A 12,693-nucleotide genomic window follows, 5' to 3' on the forward strand; every position below is an offset into this window, starting at 1 on the left:
ACCTTTAGAGGCAGTAATTACATTTATATTCATTAGATTCAGAGGTGGTAAGGCAACACTGTAGGAAATGGTCAAAAAGAACTTAAGACCATACCACTGCCTGGCCCGAGGTAGGGGTTTATGTGACCTGACGTTATTGGTTCAAATGCCAGGAAAGATATGAGATCACTGGAATAAGGACAAAAGTGGAGAGAGAGAAATTAAGAGAAAGCAGGAGTTACAGATTTTAATGAAAATCACTTATAAAATTGGCTAAAGATAAGGTTGGGGATCACAGGCGAGTTTCAGCATAATCTACAGATGAGATCAAAAGAGGAGAGGGTGAGATGGCCCGGAGATTGATTGATCTGGATGAATGTTTGAGGAATGTGTCAACTGGAGCAGATGCTTGTAAAACGCAGGACCCGGTGCCTGGCCTGTTGTTATCAGACTCATGCATCAAAGACTCCCATCTTGAAAGAGTGGAGAATGTTGAAACAGGAGTGGTAGCAGGAATAGGTAAATTCCCCTCTGTGTCAGGTTTGGAAGGCAAGACGGGGGAAGGTGAGAATTTCACTTTCGCATCGTGATGCATTGTAAAAGCAACTATTTTCCCCAGCATTATAGATTGGGGAATATTATAGTGCCTATAATTAACCAACCCTTTGATTGAAACCACTCTGCATTTACAATATTGCACAGTCCAGCACATGCCCAACTGCACTTACCACAAAGAACAAGGCCACCATTTCACTCTCTTCCCTCTTGACCCTGAAGAAATAAAAAAAAAAAACGAACCGTGATGGGGTCCATTGGTGGTCCATTGTGCAACAAAATAATGAGCTGTGTTAATCTTTATTTTTTTACTTACATCAGCTGTAGTTCTTTTTTGCAGAATTTTTTTCAAAAGGGATACAGAGCCCCATTCCCATCATGTTTGCACTCTGAAACAGGGAAGTTGTATGAAAATCTGCCCTTCAAGTAAAAGAAAATGACTAATTCCACAGAAATGCCAAATGCAGGACCCAGGCACAAATACAAATCATCTTATCGTTTGGTACATATGAGGGGAACTGACAACCACATTTTCAACTATACAGAAATGTATATATTGCTGGCCAAAGCGATCATTTCAATTTTCATTCTTTGTTTTTTTTCTTGGAATCTTCTCACTCTTCACTGCAGACCTTCTTTTTAGAGACATGTCTTCTTCCCCCTGTTGATACCCATCTTCTGGATTCTCAATGGCTTTAGAGTTCTCAGTTTCCCTCATGACAGCAGTGTATTTCACATCCATATCAGCAGGATTTTCAATCTCAGATTCAGAAGACAAACAATCATCTGTATCCTCCTCCTTAGTCACGACCACAAAGGGATAATCTTTTCTCGGGGACAGTAGACTTTTTGTTCCAGGTGCATCCACACACGGAAAGCTATCCAGCCCCTCTAAAGTCTCGTGAGGTCTGCTGTTGGTGCTCACCGCAGCCGAGCGGCCTCTGAGGTCAAGGGTTGTCCCTGGAGCACACAAAGATACTGAACTCGTACCCGCAGAGCGACCACGGCGTCGACCGGCAGGAGGGGCTGCCTGGTCTGACTCTGGAGCACCGTTGGCTACCAGATTCTGCCTCACGCTGAAGCCTTGTCCTGCTGTGGCAGCAGAGCGTGTTGTTTCCTGCTTCATTTGGTGTGGCTGCCCTACAGGAGGGAGCGCGCTCTCAGCTCCCTCTTCTTCCTCAACTGGAGACCCCAGCAGCTCCTCATCAGCTCTGCTCAGGGGCTCCTGCTCAGCGGAGTGATCATATGGGGAAATATTTGAAGAGCTTGACACCATGCACTCTGGTGGTTTTCATAGAGAGAGAGAGCAAGAGAAACAAGAGAGAGAGTGTGTTAAAAACACAGAGGCAACATGACTAAAGATCCACCGTCACCTTAACTTGAACCAATGGGTTTCAGGATTTGTGCGGAGCTATGTGTCTGAAATTCACAGAACTGAATTTCTTTAATGATCTCCTTCCCCTAATGTAACACGTATATCCATTATTCAATATCTAAGCACTTTCAAATGTGGCCGCCTAATCATTCAAACCCCATTGACGAGGAAAACAAATGGGTCAATTTGGTGATGCACATATATTTTTTCACTCCCTAAAATACAACACCTATTTTTACAGAGGCAAACCCGAAGAACTAATTTCAAAGCATTCTACTTCTTCTGAGAGGAAGTCCTTAGAACAAGTGCTACCAATGACGTACTTACGCTTTTTGAACTCCTGCCAAGTACGAAAGTCTGTAAGCCGCACTCTTTTTTTATGTTTTTTAGTGAGCACCATTGCATTTACATTATCTTCAGTTTGAAGGGCCTGGGAAGAACTTGCGTTTGGTGATGAAGAGGAGATGAAGTTCTTCCTACCAGGAGGCCGACCACGGCGTCGAACAGCAGGAGGGGCTGCCTGGTCTGACTCCGGAGCACCATTGAGTACCAGATTCTGCCTCACACTGGCAGAGTCCTGTGCAGCCACGCTGGAGCCTTGTCCTGCTGTGGCAGCAGAGCGTGTTGTTCCCTGCTTCATTTGGTGTGGCTGCCCTACAGGAGGGACCGCGCTCTCAGCTCCCTCTGCTGCCCCGACTGGAGCACCCAGCAGCGCCTCATCATGGATGGATGGATACGTTATTAATCCTGAGGGAAATTTAGGTCATCCAGTAGCTTATACACATATACACTTATATATACATACATAGATCACATATGCACTTATATATATACACATACATAGATCACATATACATAGGGAGAACATATTCACACGGAGTGTTTACAGATACAGGAATGGGTACTAAATGCAATGATCGTGACAGTGTCGGTGTGCCACACCAACAGCATTTGAAAGGAAGAGAAGAGAGTACAGGAAAGATGAAAGAAACTTCAGTAAACGGAAGGGCGACTAGCCTACGCCTGAACTCTGAAATGTGTGCACATATACAGTCTTCCAGTTTCCAGGCTGGAGAGAATAAAGTTGAACCTGGTTCCAATTTTGACTAAAAAGCAACAGTTGAATTCAGGGTAATTCACAAAAGGTCACAAAAAAAAAAGATGAAGTCACCCTCATTTGAGTAGCGTTAGAAACTGTTTGAAACTGACAGACACTGGTCAACGAGACTCAGCTTAATGCTGGAAATCAGAATCTCTTTTATAACAAAGACTCTCACACACAACATACACAAGCAAAGGTGTAATGTTTCATTAAACTAAGCCTGACAAATGACAGTTAATCAAGTATGGTAACATGTGTAGTGTAGACAAAGTCCTTACCACATGGCAGCGCCACCGGTTCTGACTTAATTGGTCCTTCTGCCTTCTGCACCACACACTCCAGGGGAAACTCCACAGTCTAAGAAGATGTTTAATTCAACAAATCAAAGTTATATTAACATGCACGCCTAATGATAGCAGTAAAGCCGGTCTACGGTCCAATATACTAACCTCTGTCATTTCTGGTACGGATTGTCCATAGAACAGGACACTTTCCAAAAGCTCCTGTCCTCTCTCCACTTTGACGTCTGGCAGGTTGTGACACACATTCAGAGCACACAATTGCTCGCGCTCCTTCAGTCTCTCTGTGAGGGCTTCCACTTCCTTTCTCTTCTGCATTAACTTAGTTTCTGCTCCCATATAAATTTCGTCAAATATGGAGACTATTTCTGATGTCGTCCTCACCATAAAAGCCTCCATGAGAGACAGAATCCTTGTCCTGAATATGGTGGTCCCAGCCAGAAGCTCTGACTGGATGGGGTCTCCATGGTCTTGGGGTCTTCATAGTGTTTCCACGAGGGAGGGAGGGAGAGAGAGAGAGATGAGGAGTAAATTACAGGAGATCTTGGTGCATTTGCTCACTTGCTACTTAACAGCATGCCGTGTCATCACTATCGACTCATAACATAGTCTACAAATAATTACAAATACCGTACGTTCTAACTAGCGCTAGTGTTCATATTGATGGGTACCATGTGACGTCAACGTGCTTTAGCGCCGACATGTTTGTGTCCGAAACGGATCTCACATTTTGAAATTCATTAATCTAGATTAATCGCGATTAAAAGTTTGTTTTTCTTCTAAAGACTAAATCTAAAACAATAACGAGTAATCACTTCAGACAGCGTGTATTTTAGACACTGTTGTTTAATGGTATTTGTTTCGTGCTCTCTCGCCGACATACAAGAAATGTATGCGAGACCATTGTGGTGCCTTCGGCGGTAAATCGTAAGAATTGTCCCCTGAAGCAATTCGGAACACCTCGGTCAAATACCATTAAACAACAGTGTCTAAAATACACGCTGTCTGAAGTGAGTAGTTTTTCACGCCGTCTTCTACTATGTTGATGGGCCGACAGTCACCTGCAACCCGAACTGCTACAGCGTTGGTAACCTTTTCACGGACTAGTCTAGTTATTTTCCTCGAGATGTGGAGTGTGGGTTGTGGGTTAGCGACCATCTTACCTGGGACTGCTTTCCGTCGGGTGCTTTGCATTAAGGTGATAACTTAAAGACGTACTGCTTCTGTGATAGTTAAATTCAGCTTGACAAAAGATACATACAGCTTTAGTTTTGTCGATTGTTCCGTCATAGTTCCTCTTAAACACAAACTTCCCGCCCAACAATCCCTTAGCTCTCTGCATCTTCCACTTGCGTCTCGGTCTTTCCTATTTAAATGACTGTAGGCACGCGGCGTTTCCGTGGAGGGGTCAACGCAAACCGGAAGTAAACCAAATTGCGTTAAAATATTTTATAGCATTAATCTCGGCCACAATAATCTCAAAGATTAACGCGTTATCTTTGACAGCCCTAATATTTTTCTATTAATTGACTGATCTAATTATTATTTCCAATAGCAAATTAAAAATAATGACTCAAAATGTAATTCTCGTAATTGTTTCCACAATCTTTTGTTTGAAGAATGCTAAATGGAGGAGGTGAACTATTCAGAACGAACGAAAAGGCTACTCTGATAATTCACTGATTTACTACATTGCACTTAACATACGTGAAATAACGTTGGCAAGCATCCACTGTTTTCCTACACGTAAGCGTAACCTTAACAATACAACGTTACTTATATTAGGCAGTTAACTAAAATGTACCCATCAGGAGAAGACGTGGTGACTCCAGGATGCTTGCGTTTTAAATGTTCGTGCATTACTGTAGTACTGCTGTGAAATGCCAATTCTGTTTTGCAGATGCTGCATTGTACTGTTTTGTTTGGTTTGATGGTGAAATACTCCCAGACTTTTGAAAGTTTCGGTCTCGCTTTTTTCGGCTCTCCCACTCTTCGTTCCGCCATGATTGTTCAAAAATAACCTTCTTCTTTGCCTTGGTGCATGTAGACAACGGAAGCGATAGTGCCCCCAGCACTTCCTATAGTGAATTGCAATGCTGAATGAAAATTACCGGTCGCTCTGAATCTTTTTATAATAAACATAGAACAAAAAGTAAGGACATTTGTGTTTGGTAGATTATTTCTTTGTGTAACAATGCTTCTTGGCAATAAATCGTATACCGTTGGAAAGCCTGTTTATTTCCCTTTTAAATGGTGCCACATTGGTAAGGAACATGCATTTGTGGGATGAGCAGCACAGCTGAGTATGTGGGCAGCGCCCAAGCAAAATGTGGCAAACTTCTTCTATTCTCCTGTTGGTATTCACTCTTGTTTTGAGTTGTTTGGTGGATTGGATGATTGAGCTCTCGATCAGTAACAAGGAACAAACAAGACATATTGGCAATTTTACACTTTATTCATTTAATACACCGTCAGGGAGAGAATGGAATGGCCTGCCATGAGTCCAGACCTCAACCCAATTAAACACTTTATGGATCAGCTTGGGCATGCTGTATGTGTTACTGACCCACACAACCACGATGGCTGACCTGCAACGACTCCTGGTTGAGGAATGGAATGCCATCCAACAGCAAAGTGTGACCAGGTTGGTGACCAGCATGAGGAGGAGGTGCCAGGCTGTTGTTGCTGCGTATGGATCTTCCACCCGCTCCTGAGGCTCCTGACCGTTTATTAAATGAATAAAGTGTAAAATTGCCAATATGTCTTGTTTGTTCCTTGTTACTGATCGAGAGTTCAATTATCCAAGCCACCAAACAACTCAAAACAAGTGTGAATACCAACATGAGAATAAACTGTTTAGCATTGGCAGAGAATTTTGGCAAATTTTACTTGGGCTCTACCCAAATACTCAGCTGTGCGGCCCATCCCACAAATGCATGTTCCTTACAAATGGGGCACCATTTAAAAGGGAAATAAACAGGCTTTCCAACGGTATAATATTCATTGCCAAGAAGCATTGTTACAACAAAGAAATAATCTACCAAACACAAAATGTCCTTACTTTTTGTGTTATGTTTATATGACGCGTCGATAATAAAAATCGACTAATCGTTGCTCAGCATTAGGCCATCTACACAATGGACAAGTATAATGGATAATAACATGAGTGCGTTATATTACACAATGCAATAAAGAAACATTTCTGATTTAGGTTAATATACGTTATTTTAATGCATACTCCCCTCATCTCTTTTATAATGAAAACGTAAATGCCCTAAAATAAACTAAGATCGAATTTACAGTTATATAGATTCAATAGTAGCATAAAAGTGATCTGATTGGGTCAGGTAGTGCAGAAAAAGGGAATGATAAAGCAGTACGAGTGACAAATGTCACCTCTTTATCAACTTTCTCCTGATGCTAACGCGAGACCACCGGTCTCTAGCACTCTTTGTAATGGTAGAGCCAAAAGGCAAACGGGGTTTCTGAACGGTTTTATTTTTTAGCTCCCATTGACAGAAAAATGCTTACAATTCATAGTTTTCACGTGACGTCAGAATGACCAGCTGAAGGGCAAAAAACACATTCCACACCTGTCTAACACTGGAGTTTATACAGGAACCGACCACCTTTCATTCAATATAATTTAATATCTCCGCTTTAACATTGTCTGACTTAGGTAGTAAAATGCTAGACAGTTGTTGCTCGGTTGGCTGTTCAAATCGGCGAGGAGACAAGCCCGGATTTTGTTTTTATCGCATTTAAAACCCGCCCACGTTGCTACCAGTTGATTGTAGACGTCTTCTGAGTCAATTTTTCTCGGACACACAGTAAAGCAGCCATACTTTTGGGGCTGGTAATAAAAGCAGTCACCCTGTTCTGGTCGCCTCATTTATCAGAATAACTACCTAAAACGGGAATAGATCAAGTAATAAAGTCAAGAAACAAAGCATCAACACAATTCAAATTGGATTACCCGGTTTCTTCTCTGAGATTGCGACAAGTACCTAAGCAAGTAGGCTAGGCTAGTGTATTTTGTCATCCAACTGGTAATACTACAATGCCAGTAGAAAATATATGGGAAGATAATTTAAGTTGTCATTCGCCAGACGAGGGGTTCGTACTTGTTTAAACCAGAAACTTGTGTCAAATGATAAAGAACAGCGTTGGGTAGGCTAAAGGCTGCTAGCTAACAGCAGGTAGCTCGTAGCTAACAGCAGGTAGTTCGTAGCTAACAGCAGGTAGTTCGTAGCTAACAGCAGGTAGTTCGTAGCTAACAGCAGGTAGCTCGTAGCTAACAGCAGGTATCTCGCTAGCTGGTAGCTAGCTATTAAATGGCACTCATCTTTGCTCTGATTATGAAGATGTTTTTTGTTTTCACCTTCCAGACGACAGCGTTGTGAACCCATCCACTTCTGAAAATTAAATAACTATCTGTGCTTTTGTAGGCTTTCAGTTTTTGAGATGTGTAGGGGGATGGATTTTCTATTGCTAGATGTAAATATCTCCACACTAGAGCTCTGGCAGGGACTTCGTCGTGGTTAAAGAAATAAAAATGTCAGCGGGTGCAGTACATGGATCAAACATTTTATTTTTTTCTAAATATCTCTGTCTGGCTATAGTGGTATGGTCTGTGGTTGATGGCGATCGTAGTTGAGTAGGCGGCACTGCTCGAAGTTGTCCACTGTTTAACGCTGTTTCGCTGTTCTTTTTGCCCGTCAGCTACCTATTGTAGTCACGTGACTGAAAACTATGAATACAAAACACTGGTTAACTTCAGCAGTGGCACCCAAATCCATAGACATACATATCTATATATGTTTGTCTATGCCCGAATGAGGGACCAATATGGCGGCAGGCTTTTCGGAAGTGACGTCGTCAATTGAACCCAGGAATTAGTTTGCAATCGTAGTCAACTTTTACGTTACCTTGTAGAGGCTACGCTTGGTGAACTGTTAAGGTGCGGATGTTTTCTGGTGAGATGTTGAAGCATTGATGAGGTGCTGTGATGGTACGCCAGGTCCGTTAGGCAGTATATACACTGCACAACGTTGTCCTCTTTTCTTAATAGGAAATGTTCCCAAACTTTGGACATTTTCGGCCTTTTACGGCCAGCCTCTTGATTGTCCGCCATTGTGCCACCTTTAATATTTGAATGTGCGTGTGTCAATAATAACAGTCCGTGTGAAACAATGATATCGGAGCTGAGCAGGCCACATAACGCGAGTGATATGATAGCAGAGACTTTTTAATCGAGGGACTTTGGTGATAAACGAAGCTTTGCTTAGAATATATTTTGTGATTTAATTATTCGAGTTACAGCCCTAGATTTAATCATTCTAACTATCAATTCACTATCACATTCAAACTATCAGGGACCGTCTACAAAACCAACACCAAAAATAAATAGTACAGTGCGTCAGCAAAAACACTTCACACCAGGGACGTGCACAGGGGGTGGCTAATGTTGCCTGGGATTTGCAGAATTTAATGTAGGCCTAAATAAAAAAAAATCGCCACCCGAAACATTTCATAAAGTAGCCTATGGGCAACGACAGTGGAAGTGAAAAGGGGGAGGGTAAAGTAGCTAGTTTGGGAAAGCCCCCTACTCTGTTTACTGTAGGTGCAGTGCTACACGCGACCGGCACCAGAGAGCCTGGGTTTTTGCCTCGAGAGACGGTCACGGTTGTCTTGTGTGATTTAATCGATGCGCAACTGCTTTGACGTAGTAAGAAAATGTGAGTTTTAAGTTGTAGAAATGAATAACAAATGAACAATCATCATCAAGTTATATGAAATGCAAGGCTCAGTTTGACACGTTTAGCCTAAAGAATCAGGCAGCTAGCTTGCCTGCCCGACAACCAGCCCGTTATCACATGCTATTTTTTGGGTAGGAAAACTAAGCTACATGTCTGCTGATGGTTAGTTTCTAACATTTCGTTTTAACAAGAAGAATAAATGACGGAAGTGAAGCATCACATGAATTATTTCAACCACATGAATTAGAGCAACCACAAGCCTCCAGACCAGAGAAAAATGTGGACCAGGAGACACATAGGACAGGTAGACCTAAGTGCTGATCACCAAATATGAGATGAAAGAACCATGCTAGAAAGTACAGGGATAAAGAGCCATATGCTAAATAATTGTAATCTTAAAAAAGTATAGGCTATTTTAGAGATCCTTTCAAAGATCTTGCCTGAGCAGAACAAAAAATAACATACCACTGCTTCTAGTGGGCCTTATAATAGTAATGATAATGGTAATAACAATACTATATAATTGGACAGATGATGAGCCTAGTACATCAATGGCAGACAAAGACAAAGAGCCAGACCCAGATAAGGAACAGAACAGACTTGGAAAACAGGGAAAGGAGAGACGACAGAAAGTCAGGACAGGATGCCAACAAGGGAGGATATTGAGATGGAGAGTGAGGCAGAATCCATGAATACAGATTTAGATTTTTTGCTGAGATTGAGTAATCCAACAGATCCAGCTCATGTACAGAGCAATAATCTTAAATTCAATCAGGCCTTTATCATATTTCCACATTCAGTCGGGCCCTCTTTTCAAGCCCACTGGTATGATGATGACCCCTGGCTGGAATGTTCTCCACAGAATGATGCCATGCTCAAATGAATTGCTGTATTTGAGTGTTTTATTTTTTACTATTAATAAAGACCCTGTTATTCTCAGTTCTCCATACAGTCCGTGTGATACATTTTTTTTGCTGGGGGGGCAGGCAATGGCAGAGCAATGCCCTTTAAAATTCCTGTGCACGTCCCTGCTTCACACATCAATGGTCTCAGTCAGACAACGATGGGTGGAAGTATCTACGTTGACCGACAGTCTACAGTTGGTTATACAACAACACTTTTTTTTTTTTTTTTTACTTTTAGTGTCACTACACTTATACAGTGTAGTGACAACAACATCACTCCACACATCAATGGTCTGTTGGTTATGACCAGAATCTCTTTAGCACTAAAACCATGTAGGAATGTGTCCTATTTGCTTTCCAGAAACATTGAAATACTTCTCTCTTTTCCACCCAACATTGTTTTCTAAGCATTTGAATGTGGAGTACTTGTTATGTTATAAAATGTTGTTGGTGACATACTTAGTATACATTGGACAGTGTCATCTATTACATACTAGCCGAGTTAGGTTTTCAAGGTTACAAACTTCCAAGGTTTATTGCGTGAGATTGACAAAGACTGATCAAACGTTTTGACGTGAGATTCATTTATTTGGATGAGACAGGACAGGTTGATGACTTTGGGCATCTGAAAAAACTACAAATCTCTGTGAGACAGGACAGGACACCAATAAGGTTACAGCCTACGTTGAATTATTTCATAAATAACATTGGCAGGAATGTTTATGATGAAAACTATGTTTATGATCCTTAAGGGTAAGGGGTAAGTGACATTACAAGGAAAGCAGTAGAAGAACCTGTTTGGGCTGCGCGCAAGTTCCGTCGATGTGCGCAATATGGCGGCAAAAAGTATCAAAATAAAAGTCCGCTTCAAAGACGTTTGAAAATCCGGTTTGACAAATGTTTCAACGTTTTGCACGGTACGTGCCAGTTGTGTTGCTAACAAATTCTAGAGAAATACACTGCATATTGCATCTGTGAAATTTGTCATTTTAGCAGACTCATCTTGCAAATAACCATAAAATGATGGTATTATTAGGTACGCAACATTTCATTTATTAGGTCTATTACATTTAGTTTGAATTGCAGCCAATCAACCTCTCAATAGAATGAATGGCAGTGGAGGCAGCATAACAGATGGCGATGAAGCAGGCTAAGATGGACTCAACAATGGCAGTGTAAAAGTGCACCATCATGGCCTTTGGCAGATTGAACATCTTCAGCAGCCGTAGGAAGTTCATCTTCTGCTGAGCCTTCTTTGTTAGGCTCAATTCAGGCCTCAATGTGACTCGATTGGGGTTTTTATACCCAGGTACCTACAAAGGCGATTCAGATCTCAAATATATACACACAGTATTTCTAAAAGGACCAGTTGACATCTTTAAGCAAGTAACTGCAAAAAGTTACAGTGTCATTATAGTGTTACCTATTTAAAATACACATGTACAATACATACACAAACAGCACATACAACATTTATATGCGCCCATGACCACTAGTGAACAAAGAGTAAATTGCAACTCTTGCACTACATATCAGTACTTAAGACAGGGAAGGTGGCAGTGTCTGTATATCTGTATATCTATATTCACGTGTAAAAAGACAAAAATGTTCATGCTGAAAAAGGATAACTTTGTTGCCTACAAAGGCGATTCAGGTGTCAATATCTATATATTTCCTTAAAGTACTAGATTTCATTTCACCCCCATATCAAGGATGCACAATTTGTTGGTTTCTCTGCCACACAATTTGAAGTTCATCATTAGGTAATTATTGTAGGCCAAGTCTATGCATATGTATAGCCTATGTAACGGGTTCTTCTGCGTTGTGTTCTTTTCTTCAATAAAACGACCACGAACTGATGTTTTTGCTCATTTATTCCTGTACACACACATAACATGTAGTTATCCCATATGCTAGACATTAGCCTGCTCTCTTCAATTCAGGAACCGCTGACTCAAGACTCTTACAAGAATAAACCTCATGTGAAAGCACATAAAATATAGCATAAACTCTTCACACATTAGAACAACAATAAAGGAAACAATACATAACATACACGGAATTCAAACATACCTGTACACACACATAACATGTAGTTATCCCATATGCTAGACATTAGCCTGCTCTCTTCAATTCAGGAACTGCTGACTGAAGACTAAACGGGGTTACCTACAGACTAAACCAAATCTCTTAAAGGGACAGTACAGGTTAGTACTCAGTGTGTTCAATCATCATTTAATATATACAAGATAGAAAATAAAGACATAATCAAATCAGAATGTGGTTACATTTCATTAAATAAAATGCAAACAAAATAATACATTTTTAACTTCGTTACACCTACCTTTCAACTTTCAGACTCAGACAGATGGAATGACTCATGGAGATGTTCACACACCTTTTCTCTTGTAGGTACAATCTAATTTCCGAGAATGTTTTTGGAGAAACAAATTCCTTTTTTCAGCTAAACAACACCAATAGGTTATTTGTGTTTTAAAAAGACATTTCAAGCTTTTTGTTCTGGTTTGATTTGTATTGTCCCACCTCAACGTTTAGAGTACCTACCTTTAATAGCACATACAGTTAGTTAAATTAGCATTTTCCCATAGTTTTTCGTAATTGTATAGTTAAAAACTAATGAAAGTTTCGACTTTTAATTTGAAAAAAAAAAAAAAAAAACTACGAGTGGATACCATATTTACATTTTGGTTATTGTCGC

The 12,693-nt window shown here is 40.8% G+C and overlaps 1 protein-coding gene across 5 annotated transcripts; it reads right to left on the reverse strand.

The window, feature by feature from the left end:
• Positions 1 to 200: 200 nt before the first annotated feature.
• LOC105892439 lies at positions 201 to 8,493 on the reverse strand. Of its 5 annotated transcripts, none has more exons than XM_012818700.3 (5): positions 8,239 to 8,493; positions 3,461 to 3,788; positions 3,290 to 3,368; positions 2,237 to 2,656; positions 201 to 1,815 (listed from the first exon to the last, which is right to left on the reverse strand). In XM_012818700.3, exons 1-5 carry the CDS (start codon positions 8,442 to 8,444, stop codon positions 1,112 to 1,114), a joined length of 1,737 nt encoding a protein of 578 aa, XP_012674154.2. In that variant the 5' UTR covers positions 8,445 to 8,493; the 3' UTR covers positions 201 to 1,111. The 5 variants fall into 5 exon arrangements, with proteins under 5 accessions (XP_012674154.2, XP_031414656.1, XP_012674162.2 ...); XM_031558796.2 differs by having other exon boundaries at positions 2,390 to 2,656; positions 8,239 to 8,492; XM_012818708.3 differs by lacking the exon at positions 8,239 to 8,493 and adding an exon at positions 5,115 to 5,383.
• Positions 8,494 to 12,693: the final 4,200 nt, after the last annotated feature.

This window comes from Clupea harengus, chromosome 21 (assembly GCF_900700415.2).
Source record: "Clupea harengus chromosome 21, Ch_v2.0.2, whole genome shotgun sequence".
NCBI lineage: Eukaryota > Metazoa > Chordata > Actinopteri > Clupeiformes > Clupeidae > Clupea > Clupea harengus.